Here is a 20202-nt window from a genome sequence, read left to right on the forward strand (position 1 = left end):
TGTTTTTTTGTTTTTATAAAAATGGCATGTTTCTGTACAAGTCACATTAATATATATATATATATATATATATATATAAAATATTCTTAATTTCAAATTATATATATATATATGAATATAATATATATATAATTTCACAGAAAGTTGCCACCTTGTAAAACAATTGTGTTCTCATGAGATTGGGTTGAAAATTTTTAAGGCAAATCAGCTGGAAATGACTGTTGTAGCCTTTTGCAAACCACTTCTGTCAGTTCACATGCATATGTTTATGTACAGATCTAGACTTTTCTAATATGTCAGACATGCTCTTTATTGTCATTTTTGGGTTAAACAGTATAGACGTTTTCCCAATTGACCCTTTGACGGGAGTTTAATTGGCAGGCGATCTGACCACTCATAACGCTGAATCTGCCATTTTGTCCGACAAACAAACCAGACAGGAGAGTAGATTTACATCGGTGGACTTGAACTTGACAAATGGTGTAAACTGACGTCTTTTTGCAGTTGAAACAAGATACCTTCTGATGTTCATTCATGTTTATTTTGTGCTATAACTAATAAAGAGGAAGAGATGATCCAGTTCACATGCCGCTTGAACTGAGGCGTAACAACATATTAAAGAGCCACAAAATTGTATTTATTCTTTGAATTTCTTAAAAAATACTTGCTCTTGTCTGTCGGCATGTTGTCAGTGTCCTCTTTTCTCCATTATGCATTTTTCACTGTGTAAGAACATGATGTGTGGTGTGAAAGTGTCATGGCTTGTCAGACTTCGCAACAGTAACTAAGGGGGGTCGGTCTTTGCGAAGGGTCAATTGCGCAAATATATTAAATGTGTTTTTCACAAAATATATTATTATTTTAGTATCACTGATATGCTACTGTAGTTTTTGGTGATGTAATTGCTGTCAACAGTAGGTGACCGATGGGCCTCTGTATTCAGCTTCTCCTTGGATTGTTGGAAGGAGGCCAATTCGTCCCATGGTGTGGTGAATGGAAAACGGGAAAAAAAAATAACAGTAATAGTAGAAGTAATAGTAGTAATATAGATTCATACATAATAGAATATATCATAATAATGATAAAAAAAAACTCAAATAATATAATAATATAATAGCAGGAATGCCTATTAGAAACCAGTAACAGAGATTCAGGGGTTTTCGGCATTTTAATCGTGTCAATGCAGCTTGACTCATCACAGAGCTCGATGAAGCACCTCAGCGGGTGATGGATGGTTCTCAGTGTTCAGTTTCTCATGGGATTGCTGTCTTGGATGGTGTTAGGTGGTGTTCCTCCACACAATATACTATATGGTAATGACCCATGGTGTCAGGTGGTGTGACATTCTCACTCACTCTTAGCCCAAGTGAAACACTCTTACTGTAGCGAGATGCTGCTTTATTTCTCTCATTCACTGGGAAGATCAATAGTGAAGGCTTCGCTCAGTGGGTGAAGGATGGGGTTCAGTTCAGCTTCTTGTGGGACTGCTGACTCGCGTTCAGTAGGTGTTGTGCTGAGAGCCAGTGTGAACTTAGTCTGGATAGTGTCTGGTGCTGGCCCTCTTTGGGGTCGACCTCATAGAGGGTCAGCATCAGGGGCTTCCCAGGTGACTTGCTGGAGCTGGAAGGAGGCCGACCCCATCCTGTGAGTTGGAAATGGGTAAAAAAAAAAAGTAATATAATATAATATAACATAACATAACATAATATAATATAATATAATATAATATAATATAATATAATATAATATAATATAATATAATATAATATTATACAACAACATGTAAATGATAATAATAATACAAATATAAGAGATATGTTATTAGAATAAAATTATATAATAAAATATTAATTAATGCAAATAAATTAGTTTATTAATATTTAATACTATTAGTTTAATTAAATAATAATATAATATATAAGTAACAAATAATATTAATATTATTGTTATTAATAATAATAGAATATAGAATATCAAAAATAACTAAAATAGAATAGAATGAAATCAACAAATCAACTACATTAAGAACAATAATAATAAAACAGAAATAATTTAAAAAGTCTAATAACAAACAACAAAATAGAAAATACTAATAATATTAAATGTATATAATAATATATGTAATAATATAAACTAATAATCATAAATTAGTAAAGATCTATAAAATACATAAAATATAAAAACAACAACAACAATAATAATACAATATATAAAGGTAGAATAATATAAAAATAACAACTAAATACTATTAATATCTACTACTACTACTACTAATAATAATTAATATGATAAAATTATTATACACAAATAAAAAATATTAAAAGTAGCTTTTGTGTCATATGGTTATTTATTTCTATTGTCTAAAACAAAGCTTATCTAGTTTTAACAAGTTTATCTAGAGCAACATCTATTATTTTGATCTACAGTATAAAACTACTTCAGTGACTGGATGGAAAAGGATGAAAAGTAAATACAGTCCAAGCTGACTGTTGAAGAGAACAATCATTGCACCTCTGCACATTTTGTTTGGTTGAAATGAATGGAAATGTCAGTTTTCAAACAATATTAGCGGTGGTCCAATACCCAATTTAGCTAAGTAGACCGAAGCTGGAGCAGAAGTACAGTACAGAACATGGTCACGTGAATTGTGCCATTAAGACAGGGCGCTTTGTATCTGAATGAATCAGCCATTTGAACAAACTGACTGAAAGACTCACTCATAAGACAGTGGCTTGCCACCACCTAAAAACAATTAATACCCATGTATTATCATTATTTTGTTGAATCAAAAGGCTTCTTTCTAAAGCTACTTTTTGTAATGTCTATTCAATGCTTTTCTCATCTAACACAGTGAGCTATGATCTGGGAGGTAATTTCTCAGCCAAAATTGATGTGCGATTCATTTGCAATCAATTAATCAGCACATCATGTAATTAATTAGATTTTCTTTTTCATTAATTGACAGCCCTACAAAAAAAGAAAAAAAAAAAAGAAAAGGTTTTTAAGGTTTAGGGAACAGAGAAGCATGAATAAACCATTATAAAATATCATTATAAGTTGTCACATACACTGCAAGTTTGACATTCTGCAATGGTCAACCCCATCAACTGTTCTGAGAAGTTAAATCAAAAATAAAATTAAATAGATAGATAGGTTTAATATTTATGTTAAGTTAAATCTAAATTATAATTAAATATGAGGGCAAATATTTAAGAAAACCTTGTAAATTATAGCCTCAAGTATATTTAATTGGACAGCATATGAAAATGAAAGACAAGTATTAGGAATTTAAATATGAAAGAAGCATTTTATATTGTAACTATAGCTCTAACCATTTTTGTGTGCAATATGCATGAGCTATAGATTGACCTTTCACTTATATTGAACCTGGAATATTCCTGCAGTTGTACAGTTGTACACACATTAGCTACGCAAAAAAACAAAAACAAACAAAAAAAACCCACTACGCACAAATATATTAGCCTCTTATAACAAATGCTTATTATATTTCCATGTCACTCACCAATGACTTGCCTATATGTGTGAAATTTGTCCTAAACTCTGATTTAGAGTTCACACTCAAACCCTGTGCTCTTTAGGACCGCGCGTTCTCACATTCGCTCTGTGCTCGCCGCTCTCAAGAATGGGTTCAGTCCGCGCGCACGGCACACACACTGCCATCTCCCAGCGCGAGCGGAGCGAGGCAATTTAATGACGACATAATCTGATGAAGTAGCAACAATCTGGGGAAAAAAGTGGATCTCCATGCGCACATTCCCGGGAATATTCCAGCTGGCTTCAGGATGAAGACACCGATGGTAATTGTAGTAAAAACTGTTTGAATGTCTCGCATCTCTCCTGTGCAGCATGGTTGTTGAAGTACTGCGGCTCTCTGTTGCTTTCACATGCAGAATGAAAGAAGATTAAAGACAATAATAAAAAATAAAAAACATAATCCCTTTTCCTGAATAATGACTTGTCGGAAATTAATTTTGGGGCACAGGAAATTTTGCTTTGAGAAAAGAACATGGCTTTGGTGATTTTCTATTTAAAATATTTTGTAAACATTTAGTAAGAATATGGTGTATTCTTATGCATTGCAATTTTCTTATTTTTGTATGGCACTATTAAATACATTTCATTGTTTTAAATAAGGTAGCTTTTTAGCGCTTTTTTATTTTTGTTATGATAAGATCACCATATATCCTAATTATCGTACTTAGTTTAATATTGCTGATGCGAAACCGTTATTGCATGATCTGATGCATTAGTTTTAGGCATCAGCATTTAGTATCAACCCGCAAGTTCTATCACCTCCTAAACTAATTAATATTTGAGCATGTGAGCGTGATTTGTATCCTATAATTGATTGCGCTGAGGGCATGAGTTGGTGATGATTTATGACCTTGTCCTCTGAACTTTTGCCCTCGTGTTTTCCAGCGTCATGGAGTAGCCGTGTTTCTCGCGATCACCATGTGCACCAGTCTGTTGTTCGTGTACAGCGTCAGCTACAATAATAACACTACAGCATCCAGCGCGTCTAAGGGCGCGTCAGGTGAGAAAGTGGAGCCCACCAGTGCGCCCCGCGCGCCTCCAGCACTGCAGGGATACAGCAGCATCATTGAGCACAAGGTAAACGCGTCTACTTTATGTATTCAAGTGAAGTTAATTGTCCGTAACCAATGGAGTGATGCACGTTTCTGTGATCTTATGGAAAATCCTGCTGTGTTTTGAAACAAAATGGCAAGTTTCTCACAACCACAAGGTGGTTATTATCTGGTTTAATCTGAATGAGCTTTTAAAAGAAATATCAGCTGTGACAGTGTTATCCTAATAATAATAATAATATCAATATTGTTAAAATTTCAAAATCTATAATATTTATTAATTGTCATCTATAAATGTTAGATTATATATATATATATATATATATATACAATTTCAATGTTATATATAATGAAATTAAAAATATATATCATTTTTATATCAGTTATATGAGATTTAACAATAATTTCAATACAATAAAATCTTCTCAATTTTACTGTGAAATCAGACCAGCTTAGGGATTTTACACCAAACTGCAGGATTTATTCTAGCCCGTAACAATTTTACAATCTGTTCCATTATTACATGGAGAAACAGTATAAGCGTTATGATTTATAAGTGATGATTAATATAATTATAAGTTATTAATCATAACTTGCAATCTGAACTTATATACTGTAGCAATTTTGTGCCTAACAGTCCTAATATAATAGGGGAAATGGTTTGAACAGATATTAACACTCAGCATACAAAAGTCAAGAATGGTGACATAATTTCAGATTTAAAAACATATATAATATTAATCTGTTTATGTTCTAGAGATTACTGTGGTGAAGACATAGCTAATCACTTTGCGACGTCACAGTCAATTCCTGATATTGTTCACAGTTGCCACAAAATTGTAAAATGTTAATATATGGCAAATAGTAGCGAGAAATATACTGAAAATATTGTGTCAGAATGTTTCCATCTGCTATACAATGTTCAATAGATTTTAGAGAAATTCTCCACACCCTGCACCCCAAATGTTCATAATTCAACATAATTATTTTAAGCTTGAATTTTGTATAGCAGTGTGCTTTTCAGACTTGTTTTAGTTTTCGGGAAAACTAGTTTTGTCTAGGCCAATAGCTCAATAGAATGTACTTCAATGTATTTTTGAACAATGGAGGTCTTGTGGTTAAAAATTGAACTGTGGCATTTCAAATGTGTAACCACTGACTACAGGCAGACACATTTCTCAAAGCTTATTTTCAAACTTGGATCCAGTTCAGTCAATACTGCCTGAGCCATTCTGACAGATTTAAAGCTTATTCAGTTGCTGACACGGCTAATCAATAAACCAGATTAGTTTGGAAAGTGATAAAATCATTGCTTGTGTTCTCTAATCTCATCTTCGGTTAGCTGGAACAGTTTTAGTGAAAAACAGATATTTCCATTTCACTTCAGAATTCACTTCTCTTGTTGAAATCGACAGAGTTGCATGAGCTTGAGCAGAGCAGGGTTGAAGAGAAGAGTTGGATTGCAGGCACTCACAGTTCCTTGCGAAAACCTTCCTCCATTGCCCATTAATCACTATTTACCCCTGGCTCAGGCAGACGGACCGTTCGATACTCACCTGCCTTTAGCAATATCAGCTTCAACTGGAGCGAAATCCCTCACTGCCCTCTTCTAGCTCTTATTGATAAACCCAAAGTAATTTTGCTGCAATGAGATTTGACACCACTTGTCTGATGCCACCACTAGTGACTGCCATTGCTGTTCACATGAGGGCTGATAGAAAATGAACTGTTATGGTAGGCGCTGTGCACTTTAAGTCACAGAAGAGCTGTTGACAAAGCCAAATGACTGTGATCGATTGCTGAGTTGCTTTGACGACTCTCTATGGGTTGGTCTTCTGACGCTCAAGGTTTTTTGGGAGGTAACTGATGGCTGGAGTTGACATTTCTTGAATGATTTCATTTCATAATGCAGTTGTTTTATATATTATTAATTAAAATGAATTAATTTAAACTGATGTGTAAACAATGTAGGCAAGAACCTAAATATGGACTGATCATTTCTGCATTATTTTATTTTATTTAGTCACTAGAAAACACTCTAAACTTTGACCTTGAAAATGCATTGAGCATGCTGCTATTTTGGGCTGTTGGGATGAGAACTGTTGCTGTCTTTATGGAATAATTCTCAATAACAAGACCCAATGCAGACAACAGATGTTTTGTAATCTTTAATGATCTTTGAGAGTCTTAATGCCTTTGTGAAATGTCTCTTCCTCTATTTTTTATTTTTTTAATAAATACATTTGACTAACATTCCAATATCATATATAGTGGTTTAATGAATGTCGTTGCAGCTTTTGTTTCTGACTGTATGACTCAAGTGAAGAGGATCAGAATTCAATGCATGTCTTTTCAAGTACTATTTAAGTGTCTGAGCCTCGCTAGATGTCTGGGAGGTCTGTTTCTTTCAGCTCTGAATGTAGGATTCTGCATCAGATCGTTGGATGGCAGTGTGAAAGCAATGTATAATTTCAACATTTGCCAATTTTTTCAGGACAGTAAGGTCAAAGATGAGAGCAAAGCACATGAATCTGCTTAAAAGCAGTTGGTGGTATAACTGATGGTGGAGTGCACATGCATTTATGCTGCTTTAAGACTTTAAAATGGGCAGGGGTTTAATCTTTAAAGTAGATGCCAAGTGCTGCTTATTGTTTTGTTTGCCATCGGATTATCTGGGTGGATTAAAAAGTCCATCATTTGATCCGTGATGTCTGGCTGACAGTATAGAAAGAATGCGTATTATACTGCCCCAAATTCAGTCTTGCCAGTTCAAAGGAAACAATTCTCAAGAGCATGTTAGAGAACGTACAGCCTGCTAATGTGGTTTGAAGAAGGGCTCCGTTTGGAAGAACCGCGCACGGACGCAAATAGAATTATGAAATACTATTTAAAATGCTTTTAAACCCAGCTGGATTCTTTGAAATGCTAAGAGATGTGTGCCAGTGCATTCTACTGTTTCACAGAACTTAAAGAGATAAGAACTCTGCTGTCATCTTCTCACATTCATTTCATTTTCGTCTCATATGACTTTCTTCAGTGGAACACCAAAGGAGATGTTCACGTTGCTCTGTTCCATACAATGAAAGTAAATGATGACCAGAGCTGTAAAACCCAGAAAAGGACAAAAAAGTTGTCTATTCACATAGTGCAATATATCTGGAGTCTTCTCAAATAACAACAATTTCTTCTGACAAAAAAAATTTAAATAATTTAATTTGTTATCTTTGTTATCTTTGCCTCATTCATGTACAATATGTGTGTATTTGAACTTCAAAACATGAAGTACAGTAAAACATGTAAAACCTTGAAATATACAAATTGAACTAAATATTTGTATGAAACCTTTTGTCATTTTGAAGCTTGACAGCCCTTGGTTAGTAAAAACCGTCATACAATGAAAAATATTTAATTTTGTATTCTACAAAAAAAGGGGGCTGGAATGTTAATAATGAGTTAATAATGACAGAATGCTAATTTTTCAGTGAACTATTCCTTTAAGAATGATAGAAAATGATTTTATAGTCCATAGCTCTTACAATTCCTCATTACACAGCACATTAGTTGCACACAGGTTTGGATCCATATGCACTTTGAGGATTTAGTAATTGAGAGGACTGACTGGATCTTATGATTCGAGACGGGCAATGTAAAGATATATCAGTACTGTAGCATTCATGTGGACATCCAAGGATTTCTTTTTATCTTCAGTATGTGATGTATATGAGGAAAATTTACTATTCACTTGTACAACTTTTTCACACTGTATGCAGCCCCAACAAAAGTCCATCTCCATTAATTGATTGATTGATTTATTAATTGATTGATTGATTGATTCATTAATCTGCAATCCAGTTTAACCACATGCTTTCTGTGCTGGTATAGCACTTTACAGTTTTTTTTATCACAACATAATCAAATATAAAATAAAATATAGAATAGTCTTCTCTGTGTGAATTAGACTCACTTTGATTTGTATTAAAGGGCACCTATTATGCCCCTTTTTACAACATGTAATATTGGCCTTGGGTGTCCCCAGAATGTGTCTGTGAAGTTTCAGCCAAAAATACCCCACAGATAATTTATTATAACAGCTGGAAAAATACATTTTTGGGGTGTGTCTAAAAAATAGCTGTTTTAGAGTGTATGGCTTTAAATGCAAATGAGCTGCATATTTCCTCCCCGTCTCCAGAAGAGGTTGTCGTGTATATGTCTCTCTGCATTGCATATCTACAGCAATAAACAGCCGGTAGAAGCAACATAACTGAGTGCGAGAAAACCAGTGTTCAGCTGTACATATGGGAAGCCAAATGAACTGAAAGTGTGACAAAACAGCACGATGTTACAGAGCTCGCGCTGACCTGTCAACTGACCGAGCCACGCTACTGCGCTACCGAATGAATCTCGTGCATCGAATGGCGCAAACTAATTTCACAAGCATGGCGCTGATCAGTTAAAAAATACTTAATGTATGCACACAAATGCGGTTAAAATGCTAAGCACTATAACGCCATTTTAACCCCAATGGCCCGGCCCTCCAAAATGTGACGTCACACTGTGGTGAGAATCAAAACGGCAGGCCTCGTGAGACTGACTTGGTTTAAAGGGGATAAAGAAATGAGGAGTGGGTGGATTTTTATTATTGTAGGGTGGTTGTGTTAACACACTGCCAAGACACATTAAAGTCCAAACACCATGTAAAAGTGGATTTTGCATAATAGGTGCCCTTTAAACCTACTGTATAACTCATTTGGTCAAGACCAGTGAGTGATTTTCTCTTTTTCTTTTGTTGTTTGATTAATGACATAGATTGCAGCAGGTATATTTGGCTGTTGTCACTTTAAAGCCCAAGACACACTGCACAATTTGAAAGATTGGCATCATGAAACAATCGTGACGATTTCTGTGGCTCCTAATCTGTGCTCCTGTGTCATACAGAGAGAGAGGTTCAAAGATGGCTGTTGTCACAGTCTTGTGACCAAAGATAGCCTATGATAATTTTCTGACAGTGTCAGAAATTCAGCATGATCATCGCACAGTGTGTTTGCTGCTATGACCCATGTTTACTGACCAACCAATAAAAATGCTACATGAAATCAACGCAACAATAGTGCTAAAACATAAAACCGCTTACCTCAAGCTCTTATCCCTTCTTCTTTCACTGCCTTTTTCAGCTCACATAAAAACTACAACTGCCAAATTCTGATTCATCATGCGCTTTTTGTTTACCACTAGCGCGTTCTGATAACGTTTTATTCTTCTATAGTAACGCGCGTCGTAGCGAGTCAATAGGTGTCATTATTGTACAGTCTACATGCATGTTGTACCCAAGTTTATTAGATCCATGTCGCACAGTGTGATCTGCAATGATCTTATAGGATTGCTAAAATCTTGCAGTGTGTAGAAGGCTCAAGCCCTAATGCATGGATACAGCATACTGATACACATCTGATTTTGTCCCAACAGTAGACTGCATTTTATGACAGTCAGGTTACATGTTTTGACTGATTTGGATGTTAATTTTGGAATTTTTATTAGGAGGGGCTAAAGTAAACCACTGTAAAGGAAAGTAACTGAATGCAGAACAAGTAATCATTTTTATCTTGATTTAAAATCAAAATTTGAACTAAAATTCGATCCGAAAAATCTCATTAGTGTGGGAGACAAACTCTCTCTCCACTTCCCTCGTCTTTTGAGTGTGATTATTTTATCGTGAAAATGTAAAACAAGTCAAAGATGAATTTGACTTATAGCACAATTAATTAATTCTTTATTTAAATGTCCATAGGTATTGCTATTACATTTTTATTGTGAATTATTTCGTCACAATAATTGTGGCATGAAAACCTGATATTGTGGCAGGCGTAATTCATGCCATTGCACTAATTTCTTTAGTGAATTGTGCGTTACAACAACTCTAATGGTCACAATTAATTCTTGTTTAACTCAGCACCAGTGTTTCCTCTAGTAGTAAAGTAATGTTGACATAGTACAGTCAAATATTAGATGTACAAGGATCATTTAATTTTGCCGATCACAGTTTGAAAAAGGTTTTTATCCCAGCCTCTGCAATTAACATTTTCCGAAAGGTGGATGGTGATAGGATTGGTCCCCCTGCTCTCCGCTGAGCTCTCTCTGCATTTCATTTGCTGGATGACTGCTCCTTTGAATCCTCCCAGTGTGGGACGAGATGAGAGTCAGTTCTTCTCTCGACTGTGGAGAGGGAAGAGAAGCTGAATGAGAGAGAGAGAGACTGAGAGAGATCCCAGTGGTCTTTCCTCAGCTCAGCAAGCCAGTCTGATGTCTCCAGTGATGGCAGATTTGCACGCTCTCAGCTCAGGGCTGAAAACATCCTCTCTGCTCACTCTGAAAACACACAACCTGTGGACATAACCAGTAGGGGAGCTCTGAATGCACACTGATATGTACACCTCAGGAACACAATTTTAGAGGGTATTGAGAAGGCAGGGTTATGAAAGTCATTCCCCTACAGTTACTATCTGCCAGTTCACATGTTACTATGTGCCTGATACCTCATTTCCATAAGGTTCTAAAATTCTGTTTTTCCCAAAAGCTTGTTTTTCGGAGCTGATTTGACTTTTATGATGGCCTAGTGGCTGCTTAGTACATTAATTAATGTTACAAGTATTTGCATATCAACAGTTTTTAAGTTGTAAGTGCTGCTTGCTATTACATACGTTTATGGATTTGGATGACCCTCTAACTCTAAGAGTTAAATGGGTGACGTTAATTTTTTTTATTTTTAATTTCTCCCTGAGCTACACTTTGTAAAGTTTCCACCCTCTCTGACCTGAACAATTAAACAGGTTGTTTTTTTGCAGCTGTGCCTTAAAGAAACATCTCTTCTTTAAAATGAAGGAAAGTTGAGATGAGAACATATTTTCAAGAGAATTCTTGGATATTTCATAAAAATGGTAAATGCATTCCCTTTCAAAAGGATACATTTTTAGGTAACGTAGACTAACCATGTTCCGTACAAAACGATGTTCCGTACAGATGCCGTTTTGGCGCCGATCGCTGAATAAATACTTCCAGGTCGTACATAAACTATATATCTGTGTAATCGTCATTTTTCCATTTTTCGCCTCCAATCAAGACAGAGACCCACCCGCGGTTTATTTCAGTGAGATTTGAGTAAGTTTGCTAGGTGCGCCCACTGCACTTGAAAATGGACGGTGGGAAAGTTACGCTTCAAGACTGCAGCTTAGGAGGGGAGACAACTAGAGCAGCGAAAATGTTCATTTCTGTTTAATTTATGTTTCTCACAGTACTACAGTCTGTACGAAATGAATATCATGTTATCACAAATGGTTAAATGTTCCCGTTTATTGAATAAATGTTTTGAAATTTTAATTTTTAAACGTCGATTGCGGATGATGACCACTTAGCGCCACTCTCACACGCATCTTGATCGTTATGTTTAGAAGTTTTCACATTGGTTAATCTTTTTTTTATTTTAAAATCAGTGCAAATTGTTTGCCCTTCTTGTCTTCAGAGATATGGAAATGTTATTCACTAATGTTTCACATGGTTGATGCTTAACTCACATGCCATAATTAATATCATGACACAATCATGCCTAACTCGCATGGTCCTTTATTAAAGCAGCAATTAACTTACATTTTAAACAAATAAAAAGGTACTCATCTTTTTTTATGAATTTTAATGATGTTTTCATCATTTAAAATAAATAAACAGCTCACAGTTGAGCAGTTAAATGTCCATTTTCGCCGATGAAATCAAGTTATGCGCGCTGTACGGAACATCATTATAAGCCTGTACGGAACACCGTTAAGCCTTACCATTTTCCGTACACTGGCGGAGGTGGTACTTTTCCCCACTTTTCTCAAAAACTATTGGTCCTAAAGACATCAATCAAAGTGTGGACTGTATAATGGGTATTCCCCCAGAGAAGGATCACACAAACTTGCTTGTCTGTCTCTCGACAACATCGGAATGGTCGCTGTTGTGCGGCGAATAGCGAAAAGTGTACGGAACATGCTTAGTCTACGTTATACATAATTTATAGATACCATATCGGTGTTACAGGAGGAACAGAGGAAACGTGCGGATCCATCTGCAGAGCTTTATTAATTAGCATGGTCAAAACAGGAGTGGTCAGTTCACAGCAAAGAGACATAGAAGAGGTCAAACGAGCAATTCTAGAGCAAGTGGAGGTCTTCGATCGGCAAACAATATCCAACAGGGCAAGGCAGAGAGAGATAATCCAGGCAGGGACAAACAGGGTCCGAAACAGCAAGGCAAAGGGTAAATCCAAGATACACAAGCTAGAATCAAAACACGGAAAAATAACAGGCAAGACTATGACTATGACTATGACTATGACTATGACTATGACTATGACTATGACTATGACTATTAAGACAGGCTCCGTAAAGTGGATATCAGCTATTACAATGATAAAGGCTGAACAATACTCAGCGATCTGAACAGATTCTGAGTGGGTGTTATATAGTGTGTATAATAGCTTTCAGGTGAGTGTGTGATTGGTGACAGCTGTGTGTAATCAGTGCAGTGGATGCTGGGAAATGCAGTCCAGTCCAGTGTTTTTGTGATGTGTAACAGTCTGTGTGGTGTGACAGTCAATATGAAGAAGAGGCGACCTCTTGTGGTAGTCGGACGGAAGGCCACAAACTGGATTCGTGACAGTCAGTTTCTGTTGGGCTTAGAGGTTTTTTTTTTTTTTTTTTCATTTATCGGTACTGGTTAATATTTTCATATGTGTCAGACAGTGGCTGATATTTACAATATTTCTGTTTCTTTTGGCATAACAGTTTTATTTTTTTATCAGTATCGATTCATATTTTAAATACTGTATATCAGATATTGGCCGATACTGCCAGTATTTTTACATGTAGATTATATGTGTCATATATCATATCACTCTCTTATTTATTTTTTACACAAATTATGTATCATTTCAATAACACCCATATTTAAAGGTCATCAACCAATATCATGACATAGCAGCATCGGCTAGAATTTTAATATTGGTGCATACCTAAAAAAAATTTATTCAGACATGAAAATATGTATAAAGAATGATGTTTACCAAATAAATTCCTAGATGCCTCAAAAAAATCTCATGTCATTGTCATTGTCATCTCAAAATGTTGAAATGCCATTGGCTACAATTACCTCACAGGACTGCCGGACAAACTTTCTCTTCTTGAAATAGGGCATCTTCCAGCATTCCCTACCTAACATGAAGTTTCTCAGATTGTTTAATCTATGCACTCTAAACCATGTTTATTGTGGACCAATTTTTCTCGGATTTTGTTCTATTGAACACATGGGATTGAACCGCTGCTTTATCCGCAAACTATTTTTGTAATATTTAGATTCCAACATTTTTGGACAGACAAGCACCCCTCAGGTTTTCCTTTGAGTATCTTTTGAATTATTCTGTAATTTCAGCTGAGGCCATACCAAGTAGTCCTTCATGATTATGCTGGATTGGTCGCCGCTGGATGCTCATCTCCGCCATAGAGACACGGCAGGTCCTTTTATGTCGAACAGAAGCGCTCTTGGTAACACCTGGTGGGAAGCACTACAAACAGTACATGTTTAGACTAGAATTCCTTCATGAATGTAATATCATGGATGGGCCATTTGGGTATTCTAGGTCAGGAAACTGCTTCTGGATGTTTCAGTACAAAACAGGAAACAGGAGGATGTTGGAAGCACTTGTCGGTACAGAATGATAATTTTATGGTTTTCATGTTTAACCTTTTATTTTCTCTGATCCGTCAGCTCGAGGGGATGTTGTTTGCCGGTTAAGTCTCAAAAGGCATTTTGCAAACCATAAACTGCTACACTATGCAGTAAGGTGCACAGATGTAACAGATGGATTGATCTTCCTCTGGCTATTCTCCTGGTGAGAAATGTAGAAGGGAAAGCAGTAGATGAATTGGATATTAATGATTTTTTTGCCCTGTGGTACTCTAGAAGCCCAGGGCATTATGCAGCTATTTAGCGGTGATTGATGAGTTTGTCGTTCAGCCTCAGAAAAGAGCGATCAAGCTGTTATTTGTGTTTTCGATGTAATCTGGCTTTGATAAGTTTGTATGCCGATAACATTTCCCGGGAGAGTAGCAACATATTGCGTGAACCACATGGAGCAATTTATTATTGCTCCACCAAGTCAAATAATTCCTATGAAGTCGCTCCAAATGAGCTTTTCTTAGTTGAACGAAAAAAGCAAATGAGAAATAGTTTTAAAACACCCTCATTTGACTTTAAAAATATGTTCCTAACTCTCAGAAATTAAGATTTCAAAATGGGGGTTTGCAGTGATGCCATAAAAGAACCCCAAAAAACATTTTAATAAACAGTTCTAAAAAGAACCATTTTTTCCTAAGTGCAAATAACATTTCAATAATCTAAAGAACAATTTTCCACTATAAAGAACCTTTTGTGCAATTAAAGAGATAGTTCACCCAAAAATGAAAAATCTGGGATATTTACTCACCCTCAAGTAGTTCCAAACCTGCATGAATATCTTTGTTCTGCTGAACACAAAGGAAAATATTCTGAAGAATGTGGGAAACAGAGTTCTGGGACACCATTGACTTCCATAGTATTTGTTTTTTTCTACTATGGTAGTCAATGGTGCCCCAAAACAGCCTGGTTACAAACTTTCTTCAAAATATCTTCCTTTTTGTTCGGCAGAACAAAGAAATTCATACAGGTTTGGAACTACTTGAGGGTGAGTAAATGATTACAGATTTTTCATTTTTGGGTGAACTATCGCTTTAAAAGGTTCAGTGGATGTTAATGAAGTTAATAAATGCCAATGAAGAATCTTAATTTTTAAGATTGTAGATAAACCGGTAATATTAATATAATCCTGAGGACTCAAAGCAATGCAGGTTTAATCAAACCACCAATCTATCCTTTAGTTTTCACACTGGACTCAATTCACAGTGATCCGAAAGCCAGCCGACACTCTCCGCCCGCTCATACCAAAGTGGTATTCCCGGAAGAATTCGACAGTTTTACCCACATTTCAACACTGAATAATGGCACGGCTTCGCGAGTATGATGGATGCCGTTGACAGCTCTCATCAGCTCCTGACATGACAGATTGAAATATTGCACAATAGTTTGGTCCCAAACACACTTGACAGCCCATTGTGTGAGACTTCCTAAGCTCTATAGTACAGATAGAGTATTATCATTCATTTTTATGCATATGCAGATCCCCGCTGGGAGTCCATAGTAATTCAGGATCAGTTTTGTTGCTGAGGGATAAGCAAGATTGTGGGAAATGAATGGAGAACGTTTATGACAGCATCCCCAAGATCTGGGGACTTTAATGACTTCTTCTGATATCTGCCAGCTATTATAGATATGAACACACTTTCTTTAGAGCTATTATGGGGGTCAGGGGTTTAAAGAGCGGTCTGAGTGGTGAATCACATACAATAATGAACCCTATAGAGGGACAATGGGCTTTATTACCAAGTATAATCATATTGCATTAATCACTTTTAAATTGAACAATGTCTTCAGGGTTAATTGCACTAAATGTGCCTTATTCTCCTGGTGAACTTGAAACTGGCAGCTGTGGCTGATAACACTGATAACAACTAATACAGGTGGAATTATTACAGGACATCTTAAAGTTCTTTAAAACTGGCCTTTTATAAAGAATGTCTAATGAACATGCACAGTAATAAACACAAATCAGATTTTGTTTTTATATTTTCTGCTTTCATTTTAAATGTAATTTTATGTTTTTATTAGTTTTAGTTTTTAGATATATATATTTTTTTCATTTTAGTACATTAAGGTTCATATTTTTTTATTTCAGTTAACATTTATTTCAAGTAAATAAATGTTCACATGTTTTATCGTTTTAATTGTAATTAATTATAATAATCCTGCTTTGCAATATTCATACACATCCTACACATGCAATATTAGGAATGGAATACAGTATTTGAGATGATAATTTCAGTTAATGTGTGTTGTCTTGGTAAGTATATTTTTCTGTAGAATATAACAAACTGATATATTATAATTTAACAGTACACTACTTACACAGCACTTTTGAAAAAAAACAAAACAAAAAATGAAAAATGATTTATAAAACAAATTATGGTAATAATACATGCAGTTAGCTAGTTAGGCATTTTTTAAAATTTTCTGTAAAAAATTTAATTTTATTTTACAATGCATCATTTATTATATAGTTCTGCAATGGTGTCTAGGTTGTGAAAGCAGAGATGCACATAAGTTATGATCAACAATAAATGGCTGTATTTTCTGTGGTTATGTTTGCATGTGGAGTGTGATAAAAGCATTTGGGGATCGACTTGTTCGAAACAAGTGTGCAACCAGTGAAACAAATGCTATCTGCTCAACAGCCCATGGAGAAATAAGGCATTATCAACACAGGGTTAGAGTCTCAGTAGTTCAGCAGAAGCCCAGGATCATTATCATTATCTGATAAAGAGCAGAGAAGTTAATGACTGGCAGAGCATGTGTGTATTCTTGTGTTTTATATGGAGATGATAGGATATCTCTAATGAATACTGTCTGACATTATGGGTATCACCATGTGCCTTCAGAGCTGGGTGTGTTATTATTGTTACACAATTTTACTGATTCCATCCAGCAAAAACACAAACACACACAGCATGTATATGGAATGCCAAACACAAACACCCTAAAACAGCCCCAGCAGCATTTGGGTTCTTATCCTGTGAAGCATCTCATCTGGAGTTGTTTACTTTCATGTTTTATGATGATTTTTGATCGGCTTGATAATACTTTTATAGAACTTATTGCTGTTTGCAAGATTTTAAAGAACAACTCCGAAAATAACTTCCTAAAATTTTGGGCTGCCAAAGTTAAAGAGTTAATTTGTACAATTAATTAAATACACCTTTTTTGACATGGTTCATTTTCCAAACACCCTTTGAGTTACAATTATTAACAGAAAATATCTGGGATTTCATGTATTGTAGCATGTATTGAAGCTACTGAAAAACACCAGACTTATACTGTGTATGTGGTATAACTATAGCGTTATGTATATAATGTTGTAATGTAATTAATTAAGAAAAATATGAAACCTGAAGCTGGTCGTTCTGTGCAGTACATTGTCTAATGCTCTTTATTGATTTAATTCACTTTTTACATTAGCTGGGATGCCAGCAGAAGCAGGACCAACTGTTATTTTACATAGAAAGTTGGCAGAAAGGATTAATTCCATAATGAAGGTGCACCAGGCAGCAGAGTGATAAATTTAGCCTTAGTTATTAAGGTCAAAATAGGGGGGGGGGGGGCAGTCAGTATCTGGTGTGACCACCATTTGCCTCACCAGTGCTCCTTCGCATAGAGTTGATCCGGTTATCCACTCCTCTTCAATGGCTGTGCGAAGTTGCTGGATATTGGCAGGAACTGGAACACGCTGTCGTATACGCCGATCCAGAGCATCCCAAACATGCTCAATGGGTGACATGTCCGGTGAGTATGCTGGCCATGCACTGGGATGTTTTCAGCTTCCAGGAATTGTGTACAGCTCCTTGCAACATAGGGCCATGCATTATCATGCTGCAACATGAGGTAATGGTCGTGGATGAATGGCACAACAATGGACTTCAGGATCTCATCACGGTATCTTTGTGCATTCAAAATGCAATCAATAAAATGCACCTGTGTTCGTTGTCCATAACATACGCCTGCCCATACCATAACCCCACCGCCACCATGGGCCACTCGATCCACAACGTTGACATCAGCAAACCGCTCACCCATACGATGCCATACACGCTGTCTGCCATCTGCCCTGTACAGTGAAAACCGGGATTCATCTGTGAAGAGAACACCTCTCCAAAGTGCCAGATGCCATCGAATGTGAGCATTTGCCCACTCAAGTCGGTTACGATGACAAACTGCAGTCAGGTCGAGACCCAGATGAGGACGATGAGCATGCAGATGAGCTTCCCTGAGATGGTTTCTGACAGTTTGCACAGCAATTCTTTGGTTATGCAAACCGATTGTTGCAGCAACTGTCTGGGTCTCAGACGATCTCGGAGGTGAAGATGCTGGATGTGGAGGTCCTGGGCAGGTGTGGTTACACGTGGTCTGCGGTTGTGAGGCCGGTTGGATGTACTGCCAAATTCTCTGAAACGCCTTTGGAGACAGCTTATGGTAGAGAAATTAACATGCAATTCACGGGCAACAGCTCTGGTGGACATTCCTGCAGTCAGCATGCCAATTGCATGCTCCCTCAAAACTTGCGACATCTATGGCATTGTGCTGTATGATAAAACTGCACATTTTAGAGTGACCTTTTATTGTGGCCAGCCTAAGGCACACCTGTGCAATAATCATGCTGTCTAATCAGCATCTTGATATGCCACACCTGTGAGGTGGATGGATTATCTTGGCAAAGGAAAAGTGCTCACTAACACAGATTTAGACAGATTTCTGAACAATATTTGAGAGAAATAAGCCTTTTGCGTACATAGAAGATTCAAGATTCAAGAGTTTTATTTGTCACATACACAATTATACAGAGTATAACCAGCAGTGAAATGTAGGTCAGGTCCGCTCCAAGGACAGTGCAATTATAAAGTATACAAATATTAAGAGAAGAAAAGTAGAAAAAATAAAAATAAAAGATAAGATAAAAAATATAAATATAAATGTGCAGGTCAGTATGTTGTTGACTTAAATAGTAATAAGAGGAATGTGCAAAAATAATGTGCAAAAAAGTTGTACAGGGTATATAAATAGCAGCAATATGAGGTAGAGAAAAATTATGAATAGCTTATTGATATGGTGATATTTACATGGAGTCAAGTGATGTTATGACACCGAGTTAGAGTTTAGGAGCCTGATGGCCTGGGGGAAGAAGCTCCTCCTAAGTCTCTCAGTTTTTGCCATCAGGCTACGGAAGCGCTTACCAGATGGAAGCAAAGTGAATAGCTGGTTACCAGGGTGATTTGAGTCCTTGAAGATTTTAACAGCTCTATTTTTGCAGCGTTTGAGGTAGATGTCCTGCAGAGAGGGGAGAGCAGACCCTGAGATGCGCTCAGCTAAGCGCACAACTCTCTGTAGTGCTTTGCAGTCCTGATTGGAGCTGTTTCCATACCACACTGAGATGCACTGAGTCAATACACTTTCTATGGTCCCTGAATAGAAAGTTTTCAGGATTGCTGGTGAGACCCTGAATTTCCTCAGTTGTCGCAGATGGTACAGTCTTTGCCTGGCTTTCTTAACCTGTGTTTGGATGTGTGTAGTCCAAGTCAGGTTCTCGGAGATGTTTACACCGAGGTACTTGAAGCTGCTCACCCTCTCCACAGGGGTCCCACTGATCATAAGAGGTGTGTAGGGCTGCTGCTGTCTCTTCCTGAAGTCCATGATCAGCTCTTTAGTTTTGCTCACATTCAGAGAGAGACAGTTGTCCTGGCACCATGATGTGAGACTCTCTACCTCATCCAAGTATGCGGTCTCATCGTTGTTGGAGATGAGGCCCAGAACCACAGTATCATCAGCGAATTTGACAGTAGCTGTGAGAGGACACGCAGTCATGCGTGTA

General features: G+C 36.7%; 1 protein-coding gene across 1 annotated transcript in view; it reads left to right on the plus strand.

Annotated features, from left to right (window-relative positions):
• Positions 1 to 3803: 3803 nt before the first annotated feature.
• st6galnac5a (ST6 (alpha-N-acetyl-neuraminyl-2,3-beta-galactosyl-1,3)-N-acetylgalactosaminide alpha-2,6-sialyltransferase 5a) overlaps positions 3804 to 20202 on the plus strand; it is a gene marked incomplete at both ends in the record, with an annotated part of 36868 nt that continues 20469 nt past the window's right edge. Inside the window, 2 exons of the mRNA XM_079380304.1 lie at positions 3804 to 3818; positions 4441 to 4632. Of these exons, the coding sequence (XP_079236430.1) occupies positions 3804 to 3818; positions 4441 to 4632 (207 nt within the window). The remainder of the gene's footprint in view (positions 3819 to 4440; positions 4633 to 20202) is intronic.

The sequence above is a fragment of the Barbus barbus genome, assembly GCF_936440315.1.
Source record: "Barbus barbus genome assembly, chromosome: 26".
In the NCBI taxonomy this organism is placed as follows: Eukaryota; Metazoa; Chordata; class Actinopteri; order Cypriniformes; family Cyprinidae; genus Barbus; species Barbus barbus.